This window comes from Anolis sagrei, chromosome 2, assembly GCF_037176765.1.
Source record: "Anolis sagrei isolate rAnoSag1 chromosome 2, rAnoSag1.mat, whole genome shotgun sequence".
Classification (NCBI taxonomy): domain Eukaryota; kingdom Metazoa; phylum Chordata; class Lepidosauria; order Squamata; family Dactyloidae; genus Anolis; species Anolis sagrei.
In genome coordinates this window covers 198,215,330-198,231,872 of record NC_090022.1, presented here as the reverse complement: position 1 = coordinate 198,231,872, position 16,543 = coordinate 198,215,330, and the positions used below count along the sequence as shown (strand labels likewise).

The 16,543-nt window shown below is 43.1% G+C and overlaps 2 protein-coding genes and 1 non-coding gene across 5 annotated transcripts in view; all 3 read right to left on the bottom strand.

The window, feature by feature from the left end:
• The window catches only part of PTPN6 (protein tyrosine phosphatase non-receptor type 6), a 44,476-nt gene extending 40,164 nt beyond the window's left edge, over nucleotides 1-4,312 (bottom strand). For both annotated transcript variants that reach the window (XM_060762594.2, XM_060762595.2), the window contains exons 1-2: nucleotides 4,148-4,312; nucleotides 1,943-2,023 (exon numbers count right to left, since the gene is read on the bottom strand). In XM_060762594.2, the coding sequence (XP_060618577.2) occupies nucleotides 1,943-1,956 (14 nt within the window). In that variant the 5' untranslated portion in view covers nucleotides 1,957-2,023; nucleotides 4,148-4,312. The remainder of the gene's footprint in view (nucleotides 1-1,942; nucleotides 2,024-4,147) is intronic.
• Nucleotides 4,313-10,124: 5,812 nt separating this feature from the next.
• C2H12orf57 (chromosome 2 C12orf57 homolog) lies at nucleotides 10,125-14,783 on the bottom strand. 2 transcript variants are annotated; one of them, XM_060760843.2, is made up of 3 exons: nucleotides 14,668-14,783; nucleotides 12,475-12,651; nucleotides 10,125-10,568 (listed from the first exon to the last, which is right to left on the bottom strand). In XM_060760843.2, the coding sequence occupies exons 1-3, from the start codon at nucleotides 14,735-14,737 to the stop codon at nucleotides 10,420-10,422; spliced, it is 396 nt and encodes a 131-aa protein (XP_060616826.1). In that variant the 5' UTR covers nucleotides 14,738-14,783; the 3' UTR covers nucleotides 10,125-10,419. The 2 variants fall into 2 exon arrangements, with proteins under 2 accessions (XP_060616826.1, XP_067320436.1); XM_067464335.1 differs by lacking the exon at nucleotides 14,668-14,783 and adding an exon at nucleotides 14,482-14,561.
• A 325-nt stretch (nucleotides 14,784-15,108) lies between these two features.
• Nucleotides 15,109-15,170, bottom strand: LOC132769545 (U7 small nuclear RNA). The gene has a single exon (XR_009630870.2). It is a non-coding gene; the product is annotated as a U7 small nuclear RNA (small nuclear RNA).
• Nucleotides 15,171-16,543: the final 1,373 nt, after the last annotated feature.

Here is a 16,543-nt window from a genome sequence, read left to right as displayed (position 1 = left end):
GTTTTCTGTGGGCAAGCAGATGGTGACTATTGGATGGTGTCTGTTCTGCATCAGAAACTAGAGCTGATGTGGTCTATCCAATGCAATTTTCTGAATCAGCACCCCAAATAACCAAACCGAATCGAAAGTTGACCAAAAATGATTTGTAACCCTTTTCCCTGGTCAAGTGGTCCCTGGTCAAAAAAAGCTTGGGAACCATTCATTTAGCCAATACTCAACCTAGCTTCACAAGAAAGAAGCAAGTGACAGATGGAAGAGGTCTGTGGATCCACAAAACTGATTCAGACCTCGCCAATCCAGCTATTTCACAGTAATTCCTTCTCCAGCAGGAGAACAACTTGAGCAAATATCTGCTACAAAAATTTAGGTTTAGTTGGTGATGTCAGAGCTTAAGCGAGGGCATTTCTGCATGCATAATATTTGCTTATCACTGTGGTTGCCACAATACAATGTCCAATCATTATCCTCTCTTATGGCCCAGGTGAAAACAGGATTTAAATGGACATTAAATGTTGGTCTCCTCTTCCATTCAAAAGAGAAAGAAAGGAAATGAAGACACCACTGGTGACACTTCTCTCACCAGAAAGTGATACATTCAATCTCAAAGGGTACAACATTTCAAGCAGAATGAAATGTGTAAAAATGTGGATCTGGGAGAGATTTTGCAAGCCAAGTTCCTGTGATCTTGCATCAGACTAGCCATAGCTCTGATGTTTTGCATCAGCCATAAAATACCTTTCGCATCAGTCCAGAGACAAAAGCCCTGAGCCGTGAAGGAAGGAAGACTGCAGCAGCCCCAAATCATTTAAGGAACAGCCAGAAGCCTTCCACCCACATTTTTTTGTTTAACTTTGAAACATCAACTGCCAAATAAATACAGAAAGCATGACAGACACACTCACTGCCAACTGAGGAAGATATGTTTACTGACATAATAAACTTATGGGAAGACAGGCATGATGAAATGGGTATTTAGCAAGGCAGTACAAATATGCCCTTTAATTCCGTCACAGAAGTCACCACATTAAGGCTTTTTCAACACTGCCATATAAAATCCAGATTATCTGCCTTGAACTGGATTATATGACAGTGTAGACTCATATAATCCAGTTCAAAGCAGATAATGTGGATTATCTGCTTTAATAATTTGGATTATATGGCAGCGTAAAAGGAGCCTAGAGATCACCTGCAAAATGTGGGGTGGGGTGGGGAGTGTCATCTTGAGATACAAGTGAATTATAATACCCATCATCCCTATTCAATGGCCATGTTGGTTGTAGCTGATGAAAGATTGGAATCTAAACATTTTGGGATTACTCTTGTTTATTTATTTATTTATTTACTATATTTATATACCATCCCTCTCAGCCCACAGGCAACTCGGGGAGGTTTACAGTTGGTACCAAGACCATAAAATACAATTTCAATCCAATAAAAACAATTGGATAATAAAACCATAATAAAATTAATAAAAACACAAACATTAGGGTCGCCCGTTAAAAACATTGTCCAATCACATTGTCCAACCATTCCATTTCCCTATGTCTATTACACTGTATTTGCAAATGCCTGCTCAAAACGCCAAGTCTTGACTTTCTTCTGAAATGTTAAAAGGAAGGGGGCCGATCAGATATCCTTAGGGAGGGTGCTCCATAGCTGAGGGGCCACCACTGAGAAGGCCCTGTCTTTCGTCCCCACCAGCCATACTTGTGATGAAGTTGGGGCTGAGAGCAGGGCCTCCCCAGATGATCTTAAAGTCCTGGAAGGTTCATAAGGAGAAACACGTGGTTCCCCACAACTGCTTCAAACTTCATTATAGACACTGCTAGCAAAATCGTTATTTTAATTTTCCTTACAGTTTCTGATTCCCTTCCCAAAGATATTCTTCTGCTATGAATTAGGTTCCTAGGCAAAATAAAAATCCAGCTTGGGAGAAACGTACCTGCAGGATGGCATCAGGATCCCAGACACTGGGGACCCCACTAAGGAAAGCTGAAAAGGTGGGATTCCACAGCATGCAGTCCTGGGGAGAAAAAAAACCAAATCAGGAGGATGATCAAAAACTGAAGAAAAAAACATGCAGTACCTGCATACACCAAACACACACACAGTAGAGTCTTGCTTATCCACCCTTCACTTATCCAACATTGTGTATTATCCAACGCAGTCTGCTTCCAGCCCGAATCCACAGCTGTTTCAATACATTGTAATGTTATGGTGCTAAATTCATAAATACAGTAATTACTACATAACGTTACTGTGTATTGAATTGCTTTTTCTATTGCTTTGTTGTAAAACATGATGTTTTGGTGCTTAATTTGTAAAATCATAATGTAATTTGACTTTTAATAGGCTTTTCCTTAATCCCTCCTTATTATCCAATATCCAACATTCTCCCAGCCCGTTTACGTTGGGTGTGTGTGTGTGTGCGTGCGTGCGTGTGTGTGTGTATATATATATATATAATATGTCATTATCTTTAAGGCCCCTTCTGCATTGCCTTACAAAATCCAGATTATCTGCTTTGAACTGGATTATATGACAATATAGACCAGGCACTGGCAAACTTTGGCCCTCTGGGTGTTTTGGACTTCGACTCCCACAATTCCTAACAGCCTACTGGCTGTTAGGAATTGTGGGAGTCAAAGTCCAAAACACCCAGAGGGCCAGAGTTTGCCTGTGCCTGCTGTAGACCCATATAATCTAGTTCAATTTTGATTATCTAAATTATATGGTAGTGTAGAAGGGGCCATAACTATATATACAATTGTCATTTTGCTTTCTGTGTTTCTGGGATTATTCTATTATCTAGAACAACAAATGGAAATAAGTAAATAAGTATTGCACATATGCCCCAAGAATATAACAACATATTGAATTGTGTATATGTTTGTGTGTAGATTTGAGAGACTGCAAGTCACTTCTGGTGTGGGAGAATTGGCCGTCTGCAAGGATGTTGGCCAGGGGATGCCCAGATGTTTTGATGTTTTACCATCCTAGTGGGAGCCTTCACTCATGTCCCCATATAGAGAGCTGGAGCTGACAGAGGGAGCTCATCCATGTTCTCCCCATATTCGAACCTCCAACCTGTCGATCTTCAGTCCTGCCGGCACAAGGGTTTAACCCGTTGCACCACCGGGGGCGCCTATCGATCTGTTCTTGATCATATTAACAATTACCATAATGACCATAACGCTGTCTTTGTATTTCCTTTCGAAACAATTTATGTTTCAATACATTATAATATTTCCCACCATTACAAAACCTCTAGACGTTGCTGTATCTTTCCACATCCAAAGACTATTACATCCCCTTCCATACAGCTGAATAAAATCTCCCACTTTCTGCTTTGAACTGGAATATAATGCACTGTGGACTCAGATAATCCAGTTCAAAGCAGATATTGTGGGATTTTCTGCCTTGATATATATCTTCCCGCAGGAGTGGTACCTATTTATCTACTCACATTTGCATGTGTTTGAACTGCTAGGTTGTCAGAAGCTGGGGCTAACAGCAGGAGCTCAGCCCACTCCCTGGATCTGAACTGCCGACCTCTCAGTCAGCAAGTTCAGCAGCTCAGCAGTTTAATCCACTGCACCACGGGGGGCTCCAATCAATAGGGTTTCGTCCAATAGGATTATAATCCCATGTCAGATTTTCAATTAATGATTTGTTGATTTCCTATCCAAGATTTCATTCAGAACATCAACTTAGGTACTAACAAATGTGCCGGTAACTTTGAATTTCTTTTTTACAGTTTCTTTGTTGCCTAAAGTATCTTTGGTGTAAATATATACCTCCTGTGAGGGATCTCATCCTATTGGGGGAGCGATCTTGTAAAAGTTGACTCAAGGGTTAAGTCCATTGGCCCCAATGACACTTATTTCCAGGAATGTGGAAATACAAACCGAGCCTGAGGATATCTTTCTTTGTCAAGTGCTGCATTGCTCCCAGATATACAAAATTTAAAAGTTGGCAACTATGTTTTTACACTGACAATAGTTGCTGGAGAAAAACAGGAATATAATATTAATTATTGTGTTAGTTATTAATATCAATAAAAGCAAGAGGCCTAATGCAATAAAACATTGCATCGGGTGCATGCCTGTTGCATTCAAACTGGAAAGGCTCATAGCTAAAAATTTACCTGTTCAGGCGTGAAGGTTCTTCCTTAGTGACCCAGGGAGAAGGAGATGGAAATCCGGCTCAAACGTTTAGTTTTTGTAAACAAGGCCCCATTATTTTCCCTGGCAAATGTCTCCCTGAGCACTAGTTAGTTAATGAACACACAGGAATGGTATCAGGAAGGGAAAAGCGCAACCTGAGGGAGAAACAGGTAACCAGGGGAGGGACAACCTGTTCTCCCCGCCCCGTTCACCTTCGGCAGGGCTCTCTCTAGGTGGATCTGTGCTCAGTTTGGAACTGAAATGCACCCATCAGAACAAAACACACAATTGCTGTGCATTTAACTGGCCCTGCGGACCCTCTGCAGCACCCAGTTTAGCAGCCCAATGGTGACTAAAGCTGCCACTTCTTCAGAGACACAGATCCTTGACTGCCATCATAAGGACCCAGCTTACTTACTTACTTAGGCGATCCCTCGTTGTCAGAGTAGGATAATCCTCCAGGGTGGGTCCGTAGATCAGTGTACTGATGGGTCCGGAGGTGGCTATAGAGCCCTATTCTTGATCTGCATCTTCTCCCGCAGTGAAGGCATTGGTTTCCAGGTGGAAAGCGATCTCGGTTGGGGTTGGCTTGATGCGCCATCCTCTTGGTACGTTTCTCTTTCGTGCCTCTTCAAATTCTACAGCACTGTTGGTCACAGCTGACCTCCAGCTGGAGACCCTGCACTTCACATGTGAACAATTTTAAGGCCTAAACCAGGCATGGGCAAATGTCAGCCCTCCAGGTGTTTTGGACTTCAACTCCCACAATTCCTAACAGCCTATGCCTGTCCTAAACTCTTCATGCTCTGTATAAATATGGCATTGATTATTGATCCAAATTAATATTTTCTCTAAAAAGGTAAATACACCCATGAGATTCCAGTTCTATTGTAAGAGAGCTATACTTTTGTTGCTTGCATGAGTCAATGATATTATTTATACACTCACCACTTTGAATCTTTATCATTCCTAAACACACTTTAGGAATGATAAAGAGGAAACGGCCCCGGCCCAGTTTACCTGTCCCTTTACGAACCACCTCGGAAACCAAGATCATCAGGGGAGGCCCTGCTCTCGGTCCCACTACCATCACATGTGCGTTTGATGGGAACGAGAGACAGGGCCTTCTCAGTGATTGCCCTCCAGTTATGGAACTCCCTTCCTGGCAATATTAGATCAGCCCCTTCCCTCCTGTCCTTCAGAAGGATGGTGAAGACCTGGCTGTGGGACCAAGCCTTTAGGGCCGTGCAATGAGGCAAAATGGTGTCCTGAGATGGTTTTTAAGCAACTTTCAATGTGGATATAAGTGATTTTAATGTTTGTATATATTTATGGTTATATGTCCCGGCATTGAATGTTTGCCGTAAATATGTAGTGCTCCGCCCTGTGTCCCCTGCAGGGTGAGAAGGGGGGGGGGGATATAAATGTTTTAAATAAAAATAAAATAAATTCTGTCCTGACATTTCTGCCACATCTATGGCAGGCATCCTCAGAGGGTGAGAGGTCTGTTGGAAACAAAGCAAGTGAGGTTTATATATCTGTGGAATGTCCAGGGTGGGAGAAAAAAAGTCTTATTGCTATTGGCCACCTTGATTGGCATTGAATGGCAGTGCAGCTTCAAAGACTGGCTGCTTCCTGCTTGGGGGAATCCTTTGTTTGTAGATGTTAGCTGGCTTTGATTGTTTCATGTGTTTTGTGTGTTGCTCTTTATTTACAGTCTTGATTTTAGTTTTTTTAAATACTGGTAGCCAGATTTTGTTCATTTTTATGGTTTCCTCCTTGATGTTGAAGTTGTCCACAGCCTCTGAGGATGCCTGCCATAGATGTAGGCGAAACGGCAGGAGAGAATGCTTCTTGAATATGTCCATACATGTTCTCCTCAGAACATGTTGCTGACATGTACTCCTCAGAAGCATCTCTTCAACCAGTGCACTGGACTGGACAGGACTTTGGTCTGACCCAAAGCGGGCCTCTTTTTTTTACATCTACTCAAAAGGTTCCCATGGCTGCAGTCTGAAGGGTGGTTATAGCCCCAGTAGAAACCACTCAGTCCCCACACCATTTTCTCAATGTAAGTCTCTCCACCAATTATAACTTGGTAACAGAGGAGCCCATGGTGGCGCAGTGGGTTAAAGCACTGAGCTGCTGAATTTGCTAACCGAAAGGTCGCAGTTTCGAATCCAGGGAGCGGTGTGAGCTCCCATTGTTAGCCCCTGCTTCTGCCAACCTAGCAGTTTGAAAACATGCAAATGTAAGTAGATCAATAGGTACCGCTTCTGCAGGAAGGTAACAGTGCTCCATCCAGTCATGCGGACCACATGACTTTGGAGGTTCTATGGACAATGCCAGCTCTTCGGCTTAGAAATTGAGATTAACACCAATCCCCCAGAGTCGGACACGACTGGACTTAATGTCAGGAGAAAACCTTTGTTTATACAAACTGGGAAGATTCAAAATGAAGTATAAGGAGCAGAATTGGGTCCCCCCCCCCCTCCCATGAATGGAAACTATATTAAGGCCCCTTCTGCATGGCCATATAAAATCCAGATTATCTCCCTTAAACTGGATTATATGGCAGTGTAGACTCATATAATCGAGTTCATGTCAATTATCTGCATTGATAATCTGGATTATATGGTGGTATATGTATAAATGTATAAATATATTTGGAGGTATATGTATAAATCTGTAAATGCTGAATTCCTACGTCGCCAGTCGTTTGTAAGCCACTTTGTGTCCCATATTGGAAGAAGGCCAGGTTAATCAACATAGATATTGGTTTAACTATGGGCCATGAGCATTAGACATGATTTAGGAAAAAAATAGTACCTGCTCAGTAATTAATTTATAACAAAGCATGTTGTTTCAGCACGTATCATTAATAGATAAATAACAAGAAAAGGGGCATCCATGTGTTCCTGATTTGCATACTTGCAGACTTTGCATTTTACTGCTTATTAATGACCATAAGACATTTTACTGCCAGTCCTGCTATCTGTCACAAGTAGAGCTCGGCTTCACAGAAACTGGAGACCAAAAGGAGAGACACTATTCCTGGGGAAAGATCCAACCTCCATTACTGGATATCTTAACAGAAGCTGAAAAATATTATTATAGAACATTTGACTGTTCAATCTACAGTGTCAAGAACCTTTATTGCTCTTTCGAATGAAGTCCATCTTTTAGCAATGATGCACCAATTCATTTTTGAGACTCTGCAAAAGCCAACACTTAGCTGTTGGGGAAAAGGCCATTAGGCGGATGTTTATTTTTACCCATAGTCACTGTTGGTCAAACTTTATATGATAACTGAAAATAAGCTTATCCGGGAACAATGTCCATCTAATTGCATACAGATTGTCATCCTAGATAAGTGTTCCTAGAAGTTGAAAAAAAGTTTTCCCTTGATCACTCATTCAAGTATGCGAAGTAGCAATGACACGTTTGTGACCCAGCATTTGCTCTCAGATGCAGCTCAGCTTGTTCTGCAAGGTAAGACTTGCCTCTATTACTGTCATGTCATACTGTGTTTTCACATATTTAGTGGACAGAGATCTATGAGCCTGAGATTCAGGTTTCTAAAGCAATGAAAAGATTGTGATTGAAATACCAAAGCATATCTTCCCCCATGAACCAATGGAGCACCTGTGGTGCAATGGGTTAAACCTTTTTGCCAGCAGGACTGCTGACTGAAAGGTTGGCGATGGGAGCAGGGAGCGGAGCTCCCATGGGAGCGGGGTGAGCTCCCATTTGTCAGCTCCAGCTTCTCATGCAGGGACATGAGAGAAGCCTCCCACAGGATGGTAAAACACCCTGGCGTCTCCTTGGCAATGTCCTTGCAGACAACCAGTTCTCTCAAACAGAAGCAACTTGCAATTTCTCAAGTCACTCCTGACACAGAAAAACAAAACAAAACCATGAACCAATACTAAGACTGCCAATGTGGGTTCGACAACTTTTCTGATTGCCAAGGGCATCTGTCGTCGTCATCATCATCATCATATCTGATATCAATTTCCATCAGAGATTATTCAGGTCTACGAGGAACAATGTTTTGTTTGTATTGTTTTGCTTGCTCTTTGGTGTTGCCTATACTTTAAGGTAAAATTATTTCTCAAGTATAATTAGTGTGTTGTTTCCAAGGAGACGTTGGCAAATATTTTTTGCTGCTTCCACTTTTGTCTGGTAATCAGATTTATAACAGAACGATAGCATTGTAACTATTTTGACGCACCTTTTGGATTCTCCCTTTCAAGTAAGATGGACAGATGCCTAATTTTCAGCTTTCTATAATTATCAGGGTGCCTTGGCTTTTGTGTACAAAACTTCCCAAGTATCCAGTTTCTTGGTATGTGTTTTCATTATTTTTATATTTTCATAAGCGAATCTGGGCCTTAACACACTGACTATCCAGCCTCGAAATAGTATTATGGAAACAAGAGAGTTAGAACACGGGGGATATCTTGTCCAACCCCTTCTGCCATGCCAGAATACACAATCAAAGGACTCCCAGTAGATGGTCATTCAGCCTGTACTTTAAAACCTCCAGAGAAGGAACTCCAGCACACTCCAAGGAAATATATTCCACTGTCAAACAGCTCTTACTGTCGGGATGTTCTTCCTAATTTTTACGTGGGATCGCTTTTCCTGAAGTTTGAATCCATTGCTCCAAATCCAAGTCTTTGGAGCAGCAGAAAACTTGGTTGGTCCATCTTCAGTATACTATCCCTTGATTTTTTTTCTCTCGCATGGCTATCATGTCATCTCTTCCTCAGTCTAAACATACACTGTCCCTAAGCTACTCTTCGTATGACATGGCTTTCAGGTCCTTGATCATTTTGGTTGCCCTGCTCTGGACACATTTTAGCTTATCAATACCTTTCTTGAATTGAACACAGTATCCCAAGTCAAATCTGACCAAAGCAGAATAGAGTGGCACTCATGCATCCTTCAGTCTAGATCAGGCATTGGCAAACTTTGGCCCTCTAGGTGTTTTGGGCTTTTCAATGTAAATCTCTCCACAAACCGGCTGTTAGGAATTGTGGAAATTGAAGTCCAAACACCTGGAGGGTTGAAATTTGCCCATGCCTGATCTAGACACTATACTCCTATTGATGCAGTTTTTAATTGCATTGACTTTTTTTAGCAGCTGAATCACCGTGTTGTCTCATATTTAGCTTGAGGTCTACCGAAACTCCAAAATTCCCTTCACATGTACTGTTTTCAGGCCAGGTGTAACCCATGAGATAGATAAATATTTATTTACTTTGCTTATATACCGCTGTTCTCAGCCCGCATTTATATATGCGCATTTCATTTTTCTACCTAAGTGTATCTTGCATTTCTCCCTGTTGAAATTGATTTGGTTTGTTTTAGTCCATCTCAATGTTCTGTTAAAGTCATTTAAAATTATAATCTTGCCCTGTAATTTGGTGTCATCTGAAATTTTATAAGCATGTTTTCTATTCCATCATCCAGGTCACTGATGAATGTCATTATTTGGGGGGGGGGGGGATTGACTGTTTTAATTATATTGTTCATTGTTAATTTTTTTAATTACTTTGTGAATTCTTGTTGATGCTGGGCTTAGTCCCCATGTAAGCCGCCTCGAGTCCCTTTGGGGAAGATGGTGGCGGGATATAATAGCTATTACTATTATTTGAAACACAACAAGATGAATCCACAGCAAACAAAACCACTCTGCTGGCTGTTGTATTGGATCGCATGTCTGACACTGCCCACATCTCTTCAGGATGAAGAGGAGCCATTGGTCATCTCCCTTTGGCTTTGGCCAGTCACCCAATTCCCAATCCACCCAACAGTAGTATTGTCTATCCCACAACTTACTATCTTGTTTGCAACAATACAGGATATTTCAAGAAGATAGACTGAATGTCAGATTTATATATCTCTGCAACCACAAACCCCACCATGAATGGAACTCAAACAGAGAGTGTGTGATGCGGTAACCTTAGAGCGGTTGTATTTTATGTCATTGGTTGTGGTTTATCACCATGAGGTTGAAAAAGTCTAGCTCAAAGAGGTTCACTGTTATACAAATGTTGGTAGGTATTTACAAAGTTTTTATCACAAGAATTATGCAAGGAAGCATACATTCACAACACTGAAGGAAGACTGTACATAAATGTGACAAATATGATGCCACTTCAAGGAAATCCAGTTGTCTCAAAATCCAGTTAACTAACACTGATGCAAGGATAATAACAGGAAAACACAGAAGAGGCTGGCAGCTTCACGATGCTGCAACCCCGCCTGTCCCGGCCCCATGCGGAGGCAGTGTCATCGGAGGCAGGAACATAGATTTTAGCTTTCCAGACATGCTTGCAATCTCAGGGTCCTGGGTCTCATAAGATTTTATCAAGCGGGCAAACTTTAGGACTCCTAGAAAAGAAAGAAAGGTAAATAGCATGAAAACAACTTACTTCACCATGACCTTGCTGTTTTTCTTCCAATTCTCAGATCGCATGATCTACAAAGAAGGAAAGTCTTCTTCAATTTACTTGAAGGAGGGGCATCTTCCATTGGCCATCAGAGAATCCTAGAGTTGAAAGAGACCCCCCCAAGGGTCATCCAGTACAACCTCATTCTGCCATGCAGGGAAAGCACAATCAAAGCACTTCTGACAGATGGCCATCCAGTCTCTGCTTAATAACATCTAGAGAAAGAGTCCACCATGCCCCAAGGCTGCTCATTCCACTGCTGAACAGCCCTTACCTTCCTAATGTTTAGTTGGAATCTCTTTTCTTGCGACTTGAATCCACTGCCCCGTGTCCTGGTCTCTGGAGCAGCAGAGACCAAGCTTGCCCCCTCCTCAATGTCACATCTTTTCAAATATTTAAACATGGGTTGCTGTGAGTTTTCTGGGCTTTCATGGCCAGTGATTCAAACCATGAAAGCCTTCGACAACATATTTAAACATGACCATCATGTCTCCTCAAGTGAGGTATCCCCCCTCCTGTATCTGTTCATTTCATTTTATTGCCATACATTTCTCCCTGTTAAAATGCATTATTTTAGCCTTGACCCACCTTTCTAATCTGTTATGGTCCATTTGGATTCTGATCCTGTCCTGTATTAGCTATCTTTCCCAAACTGGGGCCATTTGCTGATTGGATAACCATGCCTTCTATACCATCATCTAAGTCATTAGGAACCGCGGTAGCGCAACGGGTTAATTAATTAATTCATTCATTCATTTGCTGTATTTGTATATTGCCTTTCTCAGCCAATTGGCGACTCAAGGCAGTTTCCAACAAATCAGTATACATAAAATATAATATAGATAAAAAAATTAAACAGTATAAGACATCACAAAAGCAATAAAAACAACATCAGCGTCTCATTATTCTCAAGCATTGTCCAATTCCATTGTCAGGTCATTTGATTTCCTATATTAGCTATTCTGTATTTGTAAATGCTTGCTCGAATAGCCACGTTTTAACTTGCTATCTGATCTCCCTAGGGAGGGCATTCCATAGCCAAGGGGCCACCACTGAGAAGGCCCTCTCTTTCATCCCCGCCAAACGTGCTTGTGACGAAGGCGGGACTGAGAGCAGGGCCTCCTCAGATGATCTTAAAGTCCTCAGTGGTTCGTAAAGGGAGATACGTTCGGACAGGTAAGTAGGGCCAGAACCATTTAGGGCTTTATAGGCCAAAGTCAGCACTTTAATTAATAAACCCTTGTGCTGGCTGAACTGCTGTCCTAAGGGTCGGCGGTTCAAATCCGTGAGATGGGGTGAGCTCCCATATGTCTGCCCCAGCTTCCCATGTGGGGATGTGAGAGAAGTCTCCCACAGGATGGTAATACATCCGGGCGTCCCCTGGGCAACATCCTCGCACACAGACAATTCTCTCACACAAGAAGTGACTTGCAGTTTCTCAAGTTGCTGTAAATAAAGTAAATAAATAAATAAAGATGTGGAATAGTTCTGGGCCCAGGACAGATTCGTGAGGCACCCCATTGGCCACTTCCCTCCAGGTTGAGGAGGAGCCATTACTGAGCCGCCTTTGGGTTCAGCCAGTTAACCCATTACAAATCCACCCAACAGTAATATTGTCTAACCCACATTTTATTAAATTGTTTGTGAAAATATTATGGGGGACTTTATCAAAGGCCTTATTGAAATTGAAATATGCTACATTCACAGCATTCCCTTCATCTACAAAGTGTTTAACTCTATTTTAAAAAGAGATGTGGTTTGTGTGCCATGGCTTGTTTGTGAGGAACTCATGTTGAGTTTTACTCCGTATCATTTGGGTTCTAAATAACTCAGCACTTTGAACCTACCTTCTCCATCATTGCTGAAACCGTAGGCTTTGATCACGTCTTGTTGGATCTGAGTGGCCACAGGCAGCAAGAACTGCAGCATCTTGCCCATGTCGTTGCAGGCGTTGTCCCTTGCTTCCTCCATGCGCTGAGCATTTTCTGGTGAAGCAAATGCCTTGATGACTTCAGCCAGAACCACTAAGGAAGAGAGCAGAAAGGTCATGAATCTGTTCCCACAAGAACCCCCAAACCTGTGAACTTGAGCAGATGAAAGAGGGAAAGGCTACCTGCTCCTAATACCAGGAAGACAAATGAGAAAAGTGATGATCAGGTACCATATTTGTCTGGGCAAGACTACCAAGCATTAAATGCATTTAACAACTTAAAAACAGAGTTTCTTTGGAGGCAAGATCCTTCACTGATGTATGCATTAATATTTTGTTTCCACTGCAGAACTTCTTCACCCAAGCCTACAGCAGTGGTTCCCAATTTTTTTTACCAGGGACCACTCCCCAATATTAGTACCAAAAGGATTACAAATCTGTTTTTGGTCACCTTTAGATTCAATTTGGTTATTTGGGGTGCCAATTCAGAAAATTGCATTGGCTAACCACATTAGCTCTAGTTTCTGATACAGAATCACCATCTGCTTTCCCACAGAAAACCATATATAATAAGCCTTAGCACTATAAGAGGGTTTTGTAAGACCAGTCGCTCTCACTGCAACAGTGTAGCTAATGTATAAATTTACTAAATTTATATAATATATAAGTTGGACCAAAATTAAAGCAGAATGCTAACCAGAGCTGGAAAAAGGCTAGAGGAGTGCATCCATCGCAGTCCTTAATAACATATACCTTTGCAAAAGTATATGAAAAGCTTGGCCTCTTTGAGAAAACCAAAGTGCTCTTCCAGCAGGCACCAACCAATCCCTCTGCGATGCCAGAAATACAGCTTAATGGTGTAATACTAGAAAATCATAACCTAGGCAGCCACCTCTCCACACAAGTTGACATCCTCACTGAAATACAACACTGTCAGAGCTCTATGAGTGCAACATTTTTTCAAACGAAGTAGAGAATGTTTGAGGATTTGGCCATTTGTAGGGAGACCAAGGAACTTATTTATAAAGCTATTGTCCTCCCAACCCTGTTATACACCTGCAAAATGTGGACCGTCTACATGTCTCTCTCAACTTGCTGACACTCTGAAAAATCCTGAAAATCATTTGGGAAGATAGGAGGACAAATGTCAGTGTTGTGGAAGAAGCAAAGACCATCTGCAGATGCAATGATCCTTTGCCATCAACTTTGCTGAACTGGCTAGATTATCCGAATGCCTAATCACCGACTCCCAAAGCAGTGACTTTACACTCGGCCCAAGAACAGAAAAAAAGATTTAAAGATGGGCTTAAAGCCAACCTTAAAAACTGTGGCATAGACAGTGAAAACTGGGAAGTGCTGGCCTTTGAGTGTCTAACTGGAGACAGATGTGGATTTTGAAGAGTCACAATCAGAGTGCAAATGGGAGAAACATGCCAAGAGGAAGGCGCATCAAGCAAACGTTTGTCAGAACTGCCTTCTACCTGGAAATGAACGTTCTCACTGGGAAAGACCACGCAGATTCAGAATAGGCTTTCACAGTCACTCATGGACAATAATGATGGTCAGGTTATTGTATTTGTCTGGGCAAGACTACCAAGCATTAAATGCACCCAACTGCCTAAGAAATCGAGTTTATTTGGAGGCAAGACTCTTGGAAGACCATGCTTTGGCTATGTTCCAGAAGCATTTTCTCCTAACATTTCGCCTACATCTATGGCAGGCATCCTCAGAGACCTCAGGCCCTTTCCTTTCCCCCCTCAGCCACTTATTTATATAGAAGATAGAAGAAGATGACGCTGAGGGGCAAAAGTGAGCAAGGCCTCCTTCCCGGAAGTGTGCTCCAACTACGAATTCGGTTACCACTTGGGGGCGGGGCTTCTCAACATCCGGGTCCCTGCTGGGTCCCTTATGCAGGCCTCCTTACCTAGAGCCTTTTTGGAAGCCCTGTGTGCCACTCACGGGAGAGGCGGGGCGAGCCTGTCACGTGAGCTTCCGGAGTGGGCGGAGGAATGGTTTCCATGCCAACGGCGCGAGGCCCCTCCCCGGCGCGCGCACAGGCTCAGTTTTAGGGAGGAGGGGGGAGTGAGGGAGGTCGGCGCGAGGCACCCACCTTTGGCCTGCTCCGCGCTGAGGGAGACTGGCTGCGGCGACGGGGCTGAGGGGCGCTGGAGGCTCGACATCGCGCGGAAGGAGGAGGAGGAGGAGGGGGCGGAGCCAGAGGCGGAAGTGACGGAAGGCAGGCCACGGAAGCCGCGCGCCCGCAGGAAACAGCTCTGCCTTTCCGCCCCACCCAGCAGAGTCTGAAACCGCATTAAGTAGTCAATGTAGACAAGGTTTGGGCAAACTTCAGCCCCGCATGTGTTTTGGATTTTCACTCCCCCGCGTCATCTGCATATAACAATGTTGGTGGAGGTAGCACTCGGGCTTTTGTAACAGTTTAATTTAAATATATACATTCAAAACTAACATACGGAAATAAGGACTTAGCTAATATATGAAAAAGGACTTTCCTTCAAGGGAATTAACACATCTGTTATTTAACCGAGCGCTGGGTGGCTCTCCGCTAACCGCAGAAAGCCTGCTAGACAAATACTAAAAGAGCTGAAATCACTGAAAGCCCACATTACCGAGCATTACACCCACAGAAAAGAGAAGATGGATCAGGTCATGGTGAGCAAAATTTATTTTACATCCCTGAGAGTTCATTGCGAGCCCTTAATAACAACCTCACCAAAATATTTATTTATTTTCCCGGAAATGTTGCTTTATTTACTTAAAAGTCTTCCCTCGGACGCTGCAAATTCATATGCTAATGAATTCCTTTCCATTGGTCGGAAGGGCAGGAGACCACGCCCCACCGGTGAGGTTTCCCTATAGGAGCGGCAGGCAAAAGGAGGTGGGATCAGAATTCTATTGAACAAGCTGGCTAGGGCTTCTGGGAGTTGGAGGCCCAAGCAACTGCCCAAGGTGTTCCAACTGTTTCTGGCCCTGGTTGGATTGCCCACTGTTCACTCGCTCTTGGGGCCAAATTTAAACAGAAGGTGTAGTCTCGAGGAGAGAGATGTCAGGAGCACGTTCAAAGGGACGCTTCACACTGTTGTTATTATTGTGTACCTTCAAGTCCGTTCCAGCTTCATCATCATAGAACGGAAAACAGAATGTTGGCGGGCAGGAAAAAAGATTTAAAGATGGGTTTAAAGCCAACCTTAAAAACTCTGGCATAGACACTGAGAACTGTGAAGCCCTGGCCCTTGAGTGCTCCAGTTGGAGGTCAGCTGTGACCAGCAGTGCTGCAGAATTTGAAGAGGCATGAATGGAGGGTGAAAGAGAGAAACATGCCAAGAGGAAGGCGTGTCAAGCCAACTCCAATCGGGACCACCTTCCACCTGGAAACCAATGACCTCACTGTGGGATAACATGCAGATCAAGAATAGGACTCCACAGTCACCTATGGACCCACCGTCAGGACACCGATCTTGGAAGACTATCCTACTTGGACAAGGGATCACCTAAGTAAGCAAACATAGGCTAATGATGGTATCAATCCATAATTGACCGCAAATGAGAGACACAGAAGGCTGGGTGACTTGGAAGGCACTGAACAGACTGCGCTCTGGCACCACGAGGTACAGAGGCAACCTTCAGAAATGGGTCCATAAAGTGGAGTCCACAACATGTGAGTGTGGAGAAGAGCAAACCACAGACCTCCTACAATGCAGCCTGAGCTCCGCCACATTCACAATGGAGGACCTTCTTACGAGAGACACTCCCAACTGGCCAGCTACTGGTCAAAGGGCATTTAGTAGAATGCCAAGCTTTTAAACTTTGTTTGTTTTTAAAGACATTACAACTGTACCCTTAATTTGCTTCTGATACGATGAATAAATGAACAAATCATAGGCTATCACTAGTGGTCGAGGATTATTGTCTTCCCAAAGTAGAGTCTTTGACGGTGGCTCCATAAGTGGCTATGGAGACTTATTCTG